The 18440-nt window shown below is 36.1% G+C and overlaps 1 protein-coding gene across 1 annotated transcript; it reads right to left on the bottom strand.

The window, feature by feature from the left end:
* Positions 1-331: 331 nt before the first annotated feature.
* LOC127122716 (secreted RxLR effector protein 161-like) lies at positions 332-799 on the bottom strand. The gene has a single exon (XM_051053011.1). The coding sequence runs from the start codon at positions 797-799 to the stop codon at positions 332-334; it is 468 nt and encodes a 155-aa protein (XP_050908968.1).
* Between the last annotated feature and the right edge of the window lie 17641 nt (positions 800-18440).

The following is an 18440-nucleotide window of genomic DNA, read 5'->3' as shown; positions in this document are numbered from 1 at the left end:
GACTCACACATTCAGAACAACCAACAAATCTTAGAGTCTCATTTGACCATTCTGAGAGTTTAACATTCTTAGAAAAACATTTTTCATTCTGGACATAAGTCCATTTTCAAAATTGTCAGAATTAAAACAAACATATCTTTAGCAAGGGGTTTTATAAAGATATCAATAAATTTTAGATTTAAAATTCCCTTATGAACATAGTCACATATAAAGTGATGTTTTATCTCAATGTGTTTTACTCTAGAATGCAAGATGGGATTCTTAGATAAACAAATAGAAGAAGTATTATTGCAGAGTATAGGAATGTTACCTTCATATATCTGGAAATATTCTAGTTGGCTTTTATCCATAGCATCTGAGTGCTGCATCCAGAGGATGCAATGTATTCAGTTTCTGCAATTGAAAGTGCTATTGTTGATTTCCTTTTGCTGGACCATGAGATCAGGTTATCTCCTAGAAATTGACAGCTTCCAGAAGTGCTTTTCCTCTCAAGTCTGTCTCCAGCATAATCAACATCACAATAACCCACTAGCTTGTAGTCTTTAGATTTTCTATAACACAAGCTAAGGTTAATCTTACCTTTTAGATACCTGAAGATCCTCGTAACAACTGTTAAATGGGACTCTCTAGGATCTGATTGGAAGCGAGCACACAAACAGACACTTAACAAATTGTTAGGTCTATAACCAGTCAAGTATAAGAGAGAACCAATCATACCTTTGTATACCTTATGTAATACCTTAGCACTTACCTCATCCTTCTCAAGGATACATGTAGGATACATATGAGTCTTTGACATCTTACATTCTGACATGTCAAACTTCTTCAGAAGTTCCTTGGTGTACTTTCTCTGATGGACGTACCCTCCTTATGGTATTTGATTGATCTGAATCCCCATAAAGAACTTGAGTTCTCCCATAAGACTCATCTCAAACTGTGTCTGCATAGACTTAGCAAATTCTTTGCACAAAGTAGCATTAGCAGAACCAAAAATGATATCATAAACGTAAATTTGAACAACAAGGACATCATTTTTTAATGACTTATAGAATAAAGTTGTATCAACCTTTCCTCTGGTGAAATCATTTTCTAAAATAAAATTGGTTAGTCTTTCATACCATGCTACGGGAGCTCGTTTCAGACCATACAATGATTTCTTAAGTTTGAAAACAAAATCTGGATTTTTAGGATTTTCGAAACCAGGGGGTTGTGTACATGCACTTCTTCAGTAATGTGACCATTTAGAAATTCACTCTTAACATTCATCTGATATAAGATGATTTCATGATTAACAACCCCCTTACCTGTAATCTCTGGCATTACATTAGTTTTGATTTGAAAACTTCTTATCTTTTGGGTTTTATTCGTAACTTTCCCTTTTCCTTTGCAAACAATAAAAGCACGATGGCGGTTATGGATTTATTGACATTAAGCTTATCCATAGCTTGATGCTCATGAATTTACCGCTATAGAAATTAAGTGGTGACTCTGCTAGGGAGTAGTCCTCAGTGGGTTTAGCCTACATTTTCATGTGTGTATATATTTGTATATTTCATGTTTGTATATATTGTTTATGTGATATAATCTGTCTGTTGTGCTTGGTGATCTCTATGTGGTGAGATAAGTTCTAACCCGAACTTAAGTGCAGTTGAGATAGGAGGATTGTATAGTCATGTTCAACTTGTGTGGAGTAGTCCTTAACAAGTTGGCTTGAGATCCATCTACACAGTGGAGACCTCTAAATCAATGAAACATTTAACCCAACTTGGCTTAATTAGGACATAGTACGGAGTTTCTCTTGATAATATTATGGGTTGATGAGTCAGTCATCTAACTTATAATATCCGATATATGGGATTAAGACTTTGGTCAGTTTTATAGAACATGATCTATAAGTTTTTATCCCTAGTACACTCCTTTGGGATGGTTCTTAACCTGATTCCATGCTCGTGATTGACAGCAAACCCTTTGATTCTTAGTTGATCTGATCAAGTCTCATCAATATCAATGGAACTTGGGTTTTGATAAGGTGAAAACCATAATCCCTTAAAATGGATGATTGATCTTGATGATGACTTGATCCATCCCTTGACCTTTGTTTGTGTTTTCCTTGTGTGTGATCCCTTGTTTGTGATTGTTGCATTCATGCACACATGCACATCATAACACTCATCATAGAAATAAATTTCAAGGAAACTAAGGTCTTATTTGCAAATATTTTTAGACCATGGATTATGGACGAAGGAACACTAAGAAGTACAGTTTCAGATGTCCTGATTTGAAAGAGCTAAGGAAGTTGTCATCCTTTGTACTAGATCCCTTGGACTTCAAGCAATGTCATGGGAAGCTTTTGTCTGTATTATCTACTGATGTGGTTGAAGGACTTCTGAGTGTTTTGGTTCATTCTATGACCCTCTCTACCGGTGCTTCACTTTTCCTGATTTTCAGATTGTGCCTACGTTAGAGGAATATGCCCATCTCTTGGGTATGCCTGTATCTGACAAGGTACCTTTCAGTGGATTAGAGGAGATTCCCATATCGCATGTCATAACTAAAGCTCTTCATCTAAAGAAATCTGAAGTTGATGCTCATTTGGTGAAGAAAGAAGGTATTCTTGGATTAAATTCTGAGTTTCTCATTGGTAGAGTTGTTGTTTTTTCTCAGGCCGGTAGCATTGATGCTTTTGAAGCCATTTTTGTTTAAAATGATGTACACTATTTGGGTGAAGAAGAGAGCTTTGGAGCTCAGAATGATGTACGCTTGTGAAAGACCTATGTATATGAGTGTGGCTAAGCCATTAACTCTCCCTAACCAAGATGTAGAGGAGTTGGAAGACGCACTTGCCAAGATGAAGGAAGAGAAAGATATGTGGGTAGAGCGGTTCCTTGTTTTAAGCCGAAAGCATGAAGAGATGCAGCTTGAGTCTAAGAACAAGTGTAAGACCCCAATTTTGACCATAAGATCCCTCATGCTATTCTCATCATATGCATTAGCATTGGGATCACACTTTGGCATCCTTCTTACCCCTTATTCATTGGGTTTGCATTGGGAGATATCACCAAGCACATTTGATTGTATCATACTTCATTTTTCTTTATTTACCAACCACAATACCAAAAATATGTTATTGTATAGTTTAACTCTTTTGTAGGTAGTGCACGTGCTCACCTATGTTCTATTAAGCTCATATCTAGGGTTTAAGACCCTCATTACAAGGAGGTCAATCAAGAATTGGTCTACATTGGCTCTAAGTATCATATGTGGATCCCCATGATCTTCACATGTTATTTTGATCAAGAAATAATCAAGAGTTTGGAGTTGGTTTGCCTTCGAAACCCCAATTCATCTTGGTATCTTATGTGACTTCTTCAATAAGTTTCTTCACCAATTAGTCAAATATTTCAAGGGATACTTCACTTTTCATCATCTTATGCATATATGACCCTCCATGAGTCCCAAAAGTTAAGAGAATATCAAACTAGCAAGTTAGTTCATGGTAGTTGACCAGAGGAATTCAACTGGTCAAAATTGGGGTTCCCTAGACCCTATCTCCTACAATTTTTGTCATATGAAAATGATTCCAAGAGCATAGTTACTCTAAATGACATTCCAAACAACTTGGAAAGTCCTTTTTTATGGTGAAAGATTATAGATCATTTTGTCTAAACCCTAATTTGGAGGTCAACTTCCCAAGATCAAACTTGTATGAGATGAAAGCCATTCAAGTTGTATGATCAAATTCAATATTTCTACTTCAACTTTGATGTTTGGAGGAAGTGAAAATTAACTTTAAAATACATGTGTTAGAAGGAAACATTATAGGTCATTTTGGGCCAATACCATTGAACAAGTGATTTTCCTCGACTTCTAAAATGCATAACGCCTTTATGTTAAATCCAAATGAGGTCAAATTTGTGACCAATTTGAAGGAATTTAAGAGATCTACAACTTTTATGAAGGAAATTTTTTCATTTGAAGTCCATAGGATAAGTTACTCAAGGTGGAAGAAGTGAACATATGGCTTGGTACTTAGATTATTTTTTGATATGTTTGATTTTCCAAACTTCCACCTCAAAATTAATCATGATCCAAGCTTCAAATGAAAAAGTGTTCAACATGAAAGTTGTTCCTCTTGATCTAACCTTTCCAAAAAGTCCAAATTTATCTCATTTGTACAAAGTATTAATTACTTGCGCATGGCTTAAAGTTGAAGGATCATTTGGAGGATTTGAAGTTCCACTTTTCATACACGATTGCATGCCCTTTCCACATGATTTCAGCATTGCTTGCACATAATTTTTGACCTAAGTGCATCATTTGATGGGCCTATCATACGCCCATGCAAGCATGCAAGTGAGATTTCCAACTTTGGCCAAAAATGGAAGTGTGCAATTATCAATCTCCTTGGTTATAAATAGAGGCCATGTTGCTCAGAATTAAGGACCCTAAACCCTCACATTCAAAGGATAAGCCTAAAGATTTTCTTTAAAAATCGAGTTTGAATCTCCCACTGATTTAGAGATTGAAACTCCAAGAGACCTTCCTTCTCTTTGATCCATTTCCACTCCATCAAGCATCTGAAGCAAGGCCATGCATAATTGAGAGCAAGATCGTGCCAATCTGAAGCTACATTGAAGGTGATTTTCAGAATTTTTCATCTCTTTGATTCTCACTCAATTCTCCATTATTCTTGTTGATTTTTGGTTGTCTTAAGTCCTAAATATGTAGGAAACAAGGCAAGTCAGATCATGATCCTCAAATTTCAACTCCTTGTATCTTTCTATATACTTGGAGTTAGACAAAATTGAGGCCAGATTCGAGCTCCTGAGCATTTTTTTCTTTCAATTCATGTCCTCCTTTTTCATTTTGGTGATCGTTGAGGGTGGACCAGTTCGGTGAGGTCCACCAGAGAAGAAGACCGGAGCTCTGGCTCCAGCGATGTGGTGACATCCTTTTGAACCATATGATCCGTTTAAATTGTTTTAATCCTGATCGTCCAAAGTGATTACCACGCATGTGGGACATTTGACTAGGGAACACATAGATAGCGCGCTCTGATCCACTTGATCTGCCACCTCAATTAATGAGGGAGAACAAGTGGTCCACGTTTTTTTGTAATTTCTGATTTTCATTTTTATTGCCTTATTTTCATTAATTCATAATAAATTTAATATTGATCCAAAAATATGGGACTTTCACCAAAAATAGTCAAATATTTTTCTCTTTCATTTTCTGAGTAAAAATTATTTTTTGGATCAATATTAATTTTTTTTATGATTTAATTGTTTTTGTGCATATCTTTAATTGTTTAAAAATAATTTTAAGTTCCCATTAATTATGAAAAAAAATTCCAAGGTCCTTTGACCTTGTTTGACCTATGATAAATCTCTTGGTCATTTATTTGGTGTTTTGAAGAGGTTTTAGGTTTTTGATCAACCATAATTTAATTTAATTTAATGCATTTTTAATTGTTTAATTTTGAATAAATTATGTTGAGATATTTCCATTGACTTGTTGAATTTGACTTTTGTTTTTGGGCCTTGGTTAAGGTTGATTTGACTTTGTTGAATTAAAATTATTGGATTTAGGGAATTGATGTAATATACATTTCATCTCCCGAAATTAATGAATGATTTTACTTTGATAAAAGTCCTCCCATGACCAATTTGTGTTTGTCTCATTTCCCTTCCCTCTTCATCTTCAATCCCCTTCTATCCCATCCATTTCATTGACCTATAATATCTCTATATCTCAAGGCTAATTGGTTCATAAACCAATACAAGTATGGATGAGATTAGGTCCACCTTTTTGCCATTTTCTTTTAAGTGTGGTATCTTTTAGGAGTATGTTTCATTATACCATATCTTTAACATGCATTAACACTAAAATTTATATTGCCCTGCCTCATATAGTTGTGACTTCTAAATAAGTCCAATTACGATTGCTTAACATAACGCTAAATTTTGACCCAAAAGCATAGCATTATAGTAAGTGAGATTGTAAGTCTCCCCCCTTCCATGGTTTTATGTGGAAACTTGACCTTTTTTCCTTCCTTTGAAAGATGTCTTGGTTCAAGGATTTATGCTTGTGAATAGAGGGTTGAGTGTTCTCCAAAGAATGACTTAAACAATTGAAAAGCAAAACAATACTAACTTCTAATCAAATAACATTTGACTAACTTTTAATTTCAAGTCATTTACTTTATGCACTTTAAATTCAAGTCATTTCTCATTTTCCATTATTCATATCATTTAACTTGTTTGTTTTAATGTCATTTTCACTTTGCTCACTTGAGCCATATATTGTGATTGTATATACTTGTTTGTGTATTTTGTTTGTGTTTGTGGTCTTTTGACCTTAATGTACTTAATAACAACAAAAACTCTTAAAAAATATTTATGTGGACTGTTGGATTTGATCTGAGACTTGGACTTAGAATTAGGCAACATTCCCTATGCAAAGGACTTCCATTTGATGCAAGTGTTGTGAATTGAACTTCCATCTGATGCAAGTGTTGAGATCTATTTGAGTTCATCTTCTACATTATCTTGATGAAGTTGTTACTTTGAACCTGTGTCTAATGCCTTACTTTGAGCCACTCAAGGAGTATGTCATCTGATGCATGGGAAATTATGAAGAAGATTATGGGGTTTCTTGCTTGGATGTGGCTATCTTTATTTGATGCCTTGCTCTTCATCTTGCTATGTGTATATTGTTATTAATTGATTCTAAAGTCAAAGGGAAAATTGGGTTTCTATATGACATTCTTGTCTATTGGATTGCATCCCATAGGTCAGATCTTTTCAACTCTTAACTTTTAAATTTTTGCTTAGGATTAGTCTCTTCATCTCCTCCCACTTCTTAAATTTCAAATCTCTCCCCCCTCTTTTTCAAAATCTTCTTTGCTTGTTATTTTTAAACTTAGACTCTTTATTGCAAATTAGAAACTTTGGCCTTATGCCATTGCATTTTTAAACTCTTTTTCTTAATCAAATTTGTAAATAAATCTAACCATATTGACTTAAAATTTCAAAAGACAAAAAGAACTAACACCCAGTCAAACTCTTTTAGGCCTTTTGTGCCTCTTCTAAACTTAAATTTTTGTTAAAATCAATCAACTCACTTTGAAATTGATACCACGAACTATAAGGTTTTCATCCCTCATTTTTATGTTGGTACGTAGGCACAAGTCCAAAGGTCTTGTCAAACAAAACACTATAATTAATGAATTATTTTCTCATCCCAACACTCTATTTGTTGCAAACATCTTTTTATACCAAAACACATGTACACCAAAAAAAGGGCTCCCTAGGAGTACATAGGACACTTTGGGTGCTAACACCTTCCCTCCGTGTAACCAACCCCCTTACCTGAAATCTCTAGCATTTTATTAGTTTTGATTTGAAAACTTGTTATCTTTGGGTTTTGTTCGTACTTTTCCCTTTTTCCTTGGAAACATTAAAAGCGCAATGGCGACTCTGGTTTTATTGATGTTAAGTTTATCCATAGCTTAATGATCATGAATTTACCGCTACATAAATTAAGTGGCGACTCTGCTGGGCAATAGTCCTCAATGGATTTAGCCTACTCGATTATGTGTATATAATTGTGTATTTGATGTTTGTATATTTGTTTGTATGATATAATCTACTTGTTGTGCTTGGTGATCTCTGAGTGGTGAGATAAGTTCTAACCCGAACTCGAGTGCACTAAAGATAGGAGGATGGTATAGTCATATTCGACTTGTGTGGAGTAGTCCTTAACAAGTTGGCTTGAGACCCATCTACTCAGTGGAGACCCTTTTGAAGCTATTATTGTCACACAAGTTATTTGTGGTTAGGCATTACTTTCTCTGATTTGGGGTCCGAGAAGTTGAGGAGCGTAGAACATTTAACCCAACTTGGCCTATTTAGGACGTAGTGCAGAGACTGTTTAGGTATAAACTTAATAACAGTTGTTACGTGATACTACACTCATACGAGTTTCTCTTGAGAATATTATGGGTTGATGAGTTAGTCATCCTAACCCGTAATATTCGATAGATGGAATTAAGACTCTAGGAACTTTTTAGAACATGATCTATAGGTTTTATCCTTAGTACACTCCTTTGGGATAGTTCTTAACCTGAGTCCATGCTCATGACTGACAACAAACCCTTGATTCTTGGTTGATCCAATCAAGTCTTGTCAATATCAATGGAACTTGTGTGTTGATAAGGTGAAAACCATAATCCACCAAAATGGATGATTGATCTCGACAATGACTTGATTCATCCCTTGACCTTGGTTTGTTTGCCTTGTGTGCGATCCCTTATTTGTGATTCTTTCATTCATGAATTCATGCGCATCATAACATTCATCACACGAAAAATGACTTCAAGGAACTGAGGTTTTATTTGCAAATATTTTCAGACCATGGACTATTGACGAAGGAACACTAAGAAGTACAGTTTCATATGTCCGGATTTGAAAGAGTTAAGGTAGCTATCATCTTTTGTATTAGATCCCTTGGACTTCAAACAACGTCATGGGAAACTTCTATATGTATTGTCTGCTGATGTAGTTGAAGGAATCTTTAGTGTGTTGATTCAGTTTTATGATCCTCTCTACCATTACTTCACTTTTCCCGATTATCAGCTCGTGCCTACTTTAGAGGAGTATGCCCATCTCTTGGGAATACATGTTTCTAATAAAGTGTCATTTAGTGGATTGAAGGAGATTCCCAAATCTCATATCATAGCTGAAGCTCTTCATATGAAGAAGTCTGAGATTGAGGCTCATTGGGTGAAGAAAGGAGGAATGTTTGGATTGACTTCTGAGTTTCTTATTAGGGAAGCTACTGCCTTTTCTCAAGCCAGTAGTGTGGATGATTTTGAAGCTATCTTTGTGTTGCTCATCTATGGGTTGGCTTTGTTCCCTAACATTCATGGTTTCGTTGATGTTAACGCCATTAGAATCTTCTTGATTGGAAATCTTGTGCCTACTTTGTTGGGTGATATGTATTTCTCTTTGCATCAAAGGAATTCTAAAGGTGGTGGAACTATTGTATCTTGTGTTCCTCTTCTGTACAAGTGGTTTATTTCGCACTTGCCTCAAACGCCTGCTTTTGTGGAGAACAAACAATCTCTAAGGTTGTCTCAGAGACTTATATATCTCACTAATGATGATATAGATTGGTATGATTCTTCATTGGGTAGCTTGGAGATTATTAATTTTTATGGTGAATTCTCTAATGTAACTCTCATTGGTACACAAGGAGAAATCAATTACAACCCTGCTTTGGCTCGTCGTCAACTTGGGTTCCCCTTGAGAGACAAACATAATAACATTTGTAGCGGTAAATTCATGATCATCAAGCTATGGATAAGCAAGACATCAAATAACAATAGTTTCCACCATGCATTTATTGTTTCCAAGGGAAAAGGGAAAAAGTACGAACAAAACCCAAAAGTAAGAAGTTTTCAAATCAAAACTAATCAAATGCAAGAGATTACAGGTAAGGGGGTTGGTTACACAGAGGGAAGGTGTTAGCACCCAAAGTGTCCTAGGTACTCCTAGGGAGCCCTTTTTTGTGTGCATATGTATTTTGTACAAAAATGATGTTTACAAACAAATAGAGTGAGGGGATGAGAAAATAATTCATTAAGTGTTTGACAAGACCTTCAGACTTGTGCCTATGTACCAACATAAGGATGAGGGATCAAAACCTCGTAGTTCGTGATACAAATTTCAAAGTGGATGCATTGCTTTTAACAAAATTAAGTTTGAAAGGCACAAAGGCCTGAAAATGGTTTGAATGAGTTAGTTCTTTTTTGGCTTTTGAACGTTTAGGTCAAGTATAGTTAAGTCTATTTACAAGTTTGATTAAGAAAAGAAGTTTGCAAATGCAATGGCATAAGACCAAATTTTCTATCTTGTAAAGTGGTCAAAATTTAGAAAATAACAAGTTCAAACAAAGAAGTTTTTTTGAAAGGAGGAAGGGATTTTGAAATTAAAGAAATGGGGAGAAGATGAAGAGACCAATCCTATGCACAAAATTAAAAGTTAAGAGTTGAAAAGATCTGACCGATAGGTAGCAATCCAATAGGCAAGAATGCCATATAGAAACCCCAAATTCCCTTGGATATTAGAATCAAGCAACAAACGATGCATACAATATTAACTTGAAGAGCAAGGCATCAAATAAAGATAGCCATATCTAAGCTTTAGCCACTCCATGATCTTCTTCAAGTTTGCCCGTGTAACAAATGAATTCCATAGGTCACAGGTTCAAAATAACAACTTCTCAATGATCATGTTGCAGGTGAACTCAAAAGGATCTTCAAAGATGTATCAAATGAAGTTTCAAATTGCAATCACTTGGTTACATGATAGTTGGCATTGGCCAAGTCCTTTAGCATGGGGAGGTTGCCTAAATTCTAAGTCCAATTTGTCCAAGATCAAGTCAACAGTCCATACAACAGTTTTTTAGGGTTTTAGTTCTTATTATGTACATTGATGGTGCAAGACCACACAAACAAACAAAATATACACAAACAAGATATATCACACAATTGTGTCCAAATGGACAAAGGGAAAATGACATTAACATAAACAATTAGAATGGTATGAATAATGGAAAATGAATAGAACTTAAAAAATTAAAGTGCATTAAAATAAAGGACTTGAAATTAAATTTTAGTTGTTAATGAGTTAGAAGTCAGCATTGTTTTGCTTTTGCTTTTCATTTTAAGTCATTCTTTGGAGAACACTCAACCCACTTATCACAAGCATGAATCCTTGAGCCAAGACATCTTCCAAAGGAAGGAAAAAAGCCCAAGTTTCCACACAATACCATGAAAGATGGGACTCTCACAATCTTACTAACTAGAATGCTATGCCTTTTGTGTCAAAAATTTAGCGCTATGTTAAGCAATCGTAATTGGACTTATGTAGAAGTCACAACTATTTGAGGCCAGGCAATAGAATTTTGGTGTCAATGCATGTTAGAGACATAGTATAATGGACCATGCTCATGAAACATACCACACACACACAAAATTCAAAAGAGGTGACCTAATCTCATCCATACTTATGTTGATTTTGCAATCAACTAGCCTTAGGACTTAGAGATATCATAGGCCAAATGAGATGAATGCATAAAGAAGGGGAATAAGATGAAGAGGGAAGAGAATGGATCAAAACTCAAATTGGTCAAAGGAGGACTTTTACCAAATTAATATCATTCATTCATTTTGGGAGATGGAATGCACATTCCATCAATCCCCTAAATCCAATGATATTAACTTAACAAAGTCAAATCAACATTGACCAAGGCCCAACAACATGATTCAAACTTACACAAATCATCACAATAGGTTAACACAATTATTTGGCATTTATTCAATTTTAAAATACTAAAATAAAGCATTTAAATTAAATATGGTTTGTCAAATTCCTAAAACCTCATCAAAACACCAAAGAAATGGTCATGAGATTTATCATAGGTCAAACAAGGTCAAAGGACCTTGGAGAAACAATTTCAAAATTTTTAAAGACTTAAAAGTATTTTTAAACAATTAAAATTATTCACAAAATCAATTAAATTATGAAAAATATTAATAATGATCCAAAAAATAATTTTAATTCAAAATATGAAAGAGGAAATTATTTGAAAATTTTTGGTGAAACTCTCATATGTTTTGGATCAATATTAAAATTAATATGAATTAATGAAAATCAAAGGAATAAAAATAAAAATCAAAAAATCAAAACAACGTGGACCACTTTATGTCCCTCATTAATTGAGGTGGCAGATCAAGTGGTATGAAATGCACGTTCCATGATGGAACCTAGTCAGCGCGCCACACACATGGTAATCAAAACCAACACCTAAGATTAAAACAAATTGAATGGATCATGTGGCTGGGAGACATGCCAACGCACCGCCAGAGCCAGAGCTCCGGTCTTCTTCTCCGGTGGACCTCACCAGACTGGTCCACCCTCAACCATCACCAAAATAAAAAAGGAGGACATGATATGAAAGAAAAAATGGCGTAGAGCACGAATCAGGCCTAAATTTTAACTAACTCCACATATGTAGAAAGATATGAGAAGTTGAATTTTGAGGTGTGTCAATTGAGTTGCTTCGATTTGACCTCTAAGCAACACAATCTTCTTGCCTACATCGGTAGGACTTCAGACAACTAAAGATCCAAGAGAATTAATGAGAATTGAGTGAGAATAAAAAAGATGAAGTTTTCTGAAAATTACATTCAATGTTGTGCAGAACTTGAGGTTGCTTGCTTCAAACACGATCTGATCACACTTGAGAAGCTTGCAGGCAGTGGTTAGCAATGGTGCAAGGCTTTGGATCCTGGAGTTCTTCAATCTCCAAATAGTTGAGATTCAAACTTAATTTTCAGATTGAAAATTATCAGGTTTTCCTTTAGAATGAGAGGGTTTCAATTGGTGGGCAAAGCTGGCGCGCAAGGTCTCCTTCAAATGAGCTCAAAGGACATGTATTTATAGCATTTGGGATTGATAATTACACATTTGAAAATGTGCTAAATTTGGAAATGTGATGCACAAGCTTGCATGGGCGTGTACAGGCCCATGAAGCAATCCATTTTTATCCAATTGCAACTGTACTAAAGTTCAAATGATGCTTGATTGGCAAGGTAATGTGAAATGGAGTTTTGGACATTTGATTTCCTCCAATGGTGCAGCTCTGTTAAAGCAGCGCACAACCCTATCAAACTTCATCCAAAACGCATGAACTTGGGTTCTTTGGAATGCTTGGATCAAGGGGAACAAGTTTGATGTTGAACACGTTTTCATTTGGAGCTTGGATCATGGTGAATTTGAAGGTGGAATTTTGGAAATTTCAACATGTTGAAATTTTTTCTAAGTGTCAAGCCATATATCTCAATATTCCACCTTGCTTAACTTTTTATTGGAGCTTCAAATGAGAAACGTGCTTTATCAAAGTTGTAGCTATTTCAAGGACCTTCAAAATGGTCACTAATTTCATGTAATTTGGATTTATAATGATAGAGTATGCATTTTTGAAGTTGAGGAAAATCACTTATTCAATGGTATAGGTCAAAAATGACCTATAATGTATCCTCATATCACATGCTCAAAAAAGTTGATTTAGCTCTCACTCTAAACACCAAAGTTGAAGTAGACATATTTAATTTTATTGTGCAACTTGGAAATATTTCATCTCATAAAAATTGAGTAGGTTATGGCCTTGGGAAGTTGACTTTCAAATTAGGGTCTAGACAAAGTGACCTATAATGTATCAACATAGAAAATGATTTTCAAAGAGAAAATAGCTCTAGGTCTAAACATTAAAGTTGTTTGGAATGTCATTCAGAGTAACTTTGCTCTTGGAATAATTTTCATATGGTGAAAATTGTAGGAGATAGGGTCTAGGGAGACCCAGTTTTGATCAGATGAATTCATCTGGCCAACCACCATCAACCAACTTGCTAACCTTCAATTATCTTAACTTTCTTGGCTCATGGTAGATCACTTATGCATAATATGATGAATTTTTAAGTGTCCCTTGAGAAACTTGATCAATTGGTGAGATGGCTTGTTGGAGAAGTTACTCAAGATACCCAGTCAAACTAGGGTTTCCAAGGCAAATCACCTTCAAACTCTTGAAGAAAACTGGATCAATATAACATGTAGAGATCAATGGAACTCATATATGATGCTTATAACCATTATTAGATCAAATTCATGGTTATGCTCTTTGTCACAATGGCCTCAAACCCTAGATATGAACTTGATAAACCAATGTGATCATGCCTTACCTACAAAAGAGGTAGGCAAATGCAAAGACATATTTTTGGTATTTTGGTTAGTAAAATGATAATATACAAGTATGATACAATCACATGGTGCTTGGTGATCTTTCCCAAAACAAACCCAATGAGAGAGGGGTAAGGAGGATTCCAAGGTATGATCCCAATGCTAGTGCTTATGATGAAATTGCATGAGGGATCTTAGGGTCAAAATTGGGGTCTTACAACACTCAGTTAAAAGGTCTTTTATATCAAGAGGGTAAAGATCCCCAACATTTGAAGAAAAAGATGATACACGCTTGGCATAATATGCATAGGAAAGGAAGATCGGAGCTTGGTCTGTGCAACTGTGTAGCTTTGGAAGCTTACACTATTTGGGTGGAAAAGAGAGCTTTGGAATTGAAGATGATGTATGCTTGTAAAAGACCTATGTATATGGTTGTGGTTGAGCCATTAGCTCTCCCTAACTAAGATGTAGAGGAGTTGGAAGACGCACTCGCCAAGATGAAGCAAGAGAAGGATTTATGGGAAGAGCGGTTTCATGCTTTAAGCCGAAAGCATGAGGAGTTGCAGCTTGAGTCTAAGGACAAATATGCACTTATTGAGCTTCTAGAAGACCAAGCAATGAAGAGACATAGGGTTCATCTTCCTCTAGTATGCCTCAGCCTTCCGTTGCTTGGAAGAAGATTGTAGATCAGCTTGTCCTCGAGAAGGCTAAGATGAAGACTTCTTTTGATTCCGAGATTCGACGCATCCGAAGGAAGTACGCGCCTGCAGCTAGATCATCTGGCATTGTTGTTAGGGGATGTGTATCACATTTTCTCCCACTATGATGAACAAGTTTCTGGGAAGAGGTACAAAAGGTGCATGTGAATTGGAAGCCACAGATAATGAGGTATGTAGAGAAATTACAGCAAGACTGGTGAAGGAGTGGCCTAGTAAAAAGCATCTGCCTGCTGGGAAGCCGACTGTTAAGTATGCCATATTGCATAAAATAGGGTCTGAAAATTGGGTTCCTACCAGCCACATTTCCATAATTTCAAATGCCCTTGGAAGATTTATATTTGCTGTTGGAACCAAGCTGAAATTTGATTATGGTAGATTTATGTTTGAATAAATTGTCAAGCATGCTTCTACTAATGCAGTAAAGCTGCCTATAGCTTTTCCCTCAATGATTTATGGGATTATCCTGAGTCAACACCCTGGGATTCTGAGTATAAATGATCTTCCAAGTAGAAGAAAACCTCCTCTATCAGTACACTACAAATTTTTTGAAGGCAGTCATGTCGAAGACATTGTCATGGCATCTGCTATGAAACAGCCAGCCTCAAAAGATGGTCTTATTGCTGAGCTGAAGGAAACTTGTAAAGAATTGGATACAGGGATAAGGGTAGCAACAACCATGAAAGAAGCGTCGGCGGCTCTGATTGCAAGCTTGGAGCAAGTTGAAAGAGAGAATACTGGACAGGCCAAGGAAGCTGAAGCCCAAACCTCTAGTGAGAGGTCTGCAACTAAAGATGAGACAAGTGGCAATTCTGTTTCTGATGCTGATGAAGATGCAAGCTCAAGCTCCTCTGATTAGCCCTTTTTAAAGTTGGCCCCCATTCTTTTGATGTGGTTTTTTTGCTGTGATGGATGTTCTGGTTCCTATTTTTTGGCAATCATGTTTTGTTGCGTTGATGTGTATTTTTTTTGGATTGTTGGATTTTATCTCAGCTTGTTTAAAATTGTGTATGCTCTTGGATCTATAACTCTGAACCTTTGACATTCTGTTTGTTTGACTGAATAGACATTTATTTTGTATCTTTGGTCTCTTTTGGCTAAAAAGGGGGAGAAGTAAAGATGTTAGAGATGTTGTTAAACTGTATGTTACAGGTGATGTTGTAGGTGATGCTAGATGGGGAAGTGTTATGTTTGTGTTGAGCAGACTAATGTTAGCTGAAGGGGAAGGTGGTGTGTTTTGAGCACAAGCGCATATGTGTTTACTATGTGTTTACTAGTTGTTTTTTTTCTAGTAATGTGTGTTTGTTTACTTCTGCTGCTGAACTGATACTGTGATTATTTTCTTGTGAAACGTATGTATGTTTTAGCCAAAATTTGCCAAAGGGGGAGTTTGTTGGTTCTATGTGTTGGCATCAATTTTGGTAAAACCTAGAGTTATCACAAGTTGTCACAAGTATTGTCTTGACATGAGATATCAGTTTCCTACAGGGTGTTTAAATATGGCTGTGCAGGATTTAGCTGAGGTGTCAGACCCGATGTTAAGACATGTGTATATAGAACATTCAGTCTGAATGTTATGTATCTTATGATTGCGCTTTTCATGCAAATCTGTGCGTGATTGATGTGGAGATTGAACGCACCACTCAAGCAGTAATTAAAACCATATTGATTTATTTTCCAATAATATATGATCAACTGTCTGAATAAGAAGATACGAAAGGAAAATAGAATTAGGGTTTTATGATGTCCAAGCCCATTCAAATGCTTCTATTTAAAGGCCATGTAAAACCTGGTTTTAACACACAAGAAAACAAACGAAATAGTGAGAGAGAATAAGGGTTTTAGTCTTGTGTGAGATTGTGTATTGTGAGCCATTCATTCATCCTATTGATGATTGAATTGGACTGACTTTTGTGTTGTAATTTGTCCACTCTAAGCTTTGAAGCATGAGTGTGTGTTTACTTGGTTAAAGCTTTTAAGCAAGATCAAGCATGTGTTCTTGAAGAGTGTCTTCTTTCTTTGTAGTATTTGTTTTTACATCACTGCTTTGATTAAGGGGGAGTGAGTAGGGTCTCTTATCTAAGAGTTCTTAGATAGAAGTCACACAGGTAGAGATTAGGTGAAAAAACTGTAACTTGAAGTTGTTTACTGAGAGTCTTTGAACTAATTTTGTTTAGTGGATTTCCTTCCTAGCTTGGTAGCCCCCAGACGTAGGTGAGTTTGCACTGAACTAGGTTAACAATTGCTTGTATCACTTTTACTATTGTTTCCTTATCTTTTATCCTGTTTATATTATTCAAATATTAGTGTCGTGACATTACCTTCGACATCTCATATATGATACAAGAATTTAAATTGGTATCAGAGCAGGCATCCTGCTCTGGTTCTGGGTGAGATCTTGGGACGTTACTTTCTGGTACTATAGATAGAGACGGAGGATCTGTTCGCAGACCACCAATTCTAGATGGATCTAACTATGACTACTGGAAACCTCGAATGGTAGCCTTCCTGAAATATTTGGATAATAAGGCTTGGAAGGATGTTCTAACAGGCTGGGAACATCCCGTTATTACTAAGGAAGGAGAAGTTACAACTGATAAGAAGGATGAGGAAGAATGGACCAAGGAGGAGGATGAACTAGCTATTGGAAACTCTAAAGCATTGAATGCTATATTCAATGGGGTTGATAAGAACATCTTCAGATTGGTGAACAACTGTGAGGTGGCTAAAGATGCTTGGAATATTCTCAAAACCACTCATGAAGGTACCTCTAGTGTAAAGATGTCCAGATTGCAGCTGCTTACTAGCAAGTTTGAAAATTTGAGGATGAAAGAAGATGAAAATATTCATGACTTCCATATGAATATCCTTGAAATTTATAATGCCTCATGAAAGTGACAACCATAGAAGAATCTCAAGACATCTGCAATATGAGAGTGGATGAGCTAATTGGATCCCTCCAAACATTTGAGTTGGAGATAAGTGATGGATCTGAAAAGAAAGCCAAAAGCATAGCCTTCATGTCAAACACTAAAGAGAAAGAGGAAGAAAGTGGTCAGGATACTGATGAAGATCTGGCAAATGATGTAGCATCACTGAGGAGACAATTCAACAAACTCCTAAAAAGGATGGATGTAAGGTCAAAGTCTAATGTCAAGAACAACTCATTTGACAGCAGTAGGTCCAATGATGCTGAAAGAAGAACAAAATTTGATGAAAAGTCCAAACAAGGCAAAGGAGTTCAGTGCCATGAATGTAATGGGTATGGACACATTAGAGTTGAATGTGGGACCTACCTCAAGAAACAGAAGAAGAGTCTTACTGCTACTTGGTTTGATGAAAGTGAAACGGAAGGAGAGTCTGTCAATCTTTTGACTGGAAGATGGGGTTCTGATGAAGACTCTAGTGATGATGAAGTAACCTTTGATGAGTTAGCCACTACCGACAGAAAGTTGTGTTATAGAAGTGAAGAAGTGTGTCAACAAGTGGAAAATCAGAAGAAATTGATAACACAACTAGAGGATGAGAAGACAGAACACTTGGAAACCATTTCTAAGTTGAAGATTGAATCCGTGTTCTTGAACTCCAAACTAGATGAGATGACAAAGTATGTCAGAATGCTAAACAACGAATCTGACACCTTAGACAAAATCCTCCAAACTGGAAAAATGACAGGAGATAAGTTTGGCCTTGGGTTCAATGAATCCACTCCTGAGTGTAGTCACACTGGTAGCAAACCAAAGATGTCACATCATGTGTCCCAACATCACAAGGAAAGACAACATAAAGGAAAACACCAAAGATGTAGATATCATTACTATGGAAAATTTGGCAACATAAAACCATTCTGCTTTAAGTTGTATGGCTATCCTAGTCCTACTCATCATCAACCTAGACCCAAACACCACATCCCCGTCAACAG

The sequence above is a fragment of the Lathyrus oleraceus genome, chromosome 2 (assembly GCF_024323335.1).
Source record: "Lathyrus oleraceus cultivar Zhongwan6 chromosome 2, CAAS_Psat_ZW6_1.0, whole genome shotgun sequence".
NCBI classification, from domain to species: Eukaryota; Viridiplantae; Streptophyta; class Magnoliopsida; order Fabales; family Fabaceae; genus Lathyrus; species Lathyrus oleraceus.
This window is presented reverse-complemented; position numbering and strand designations above follow the sequence as displayed.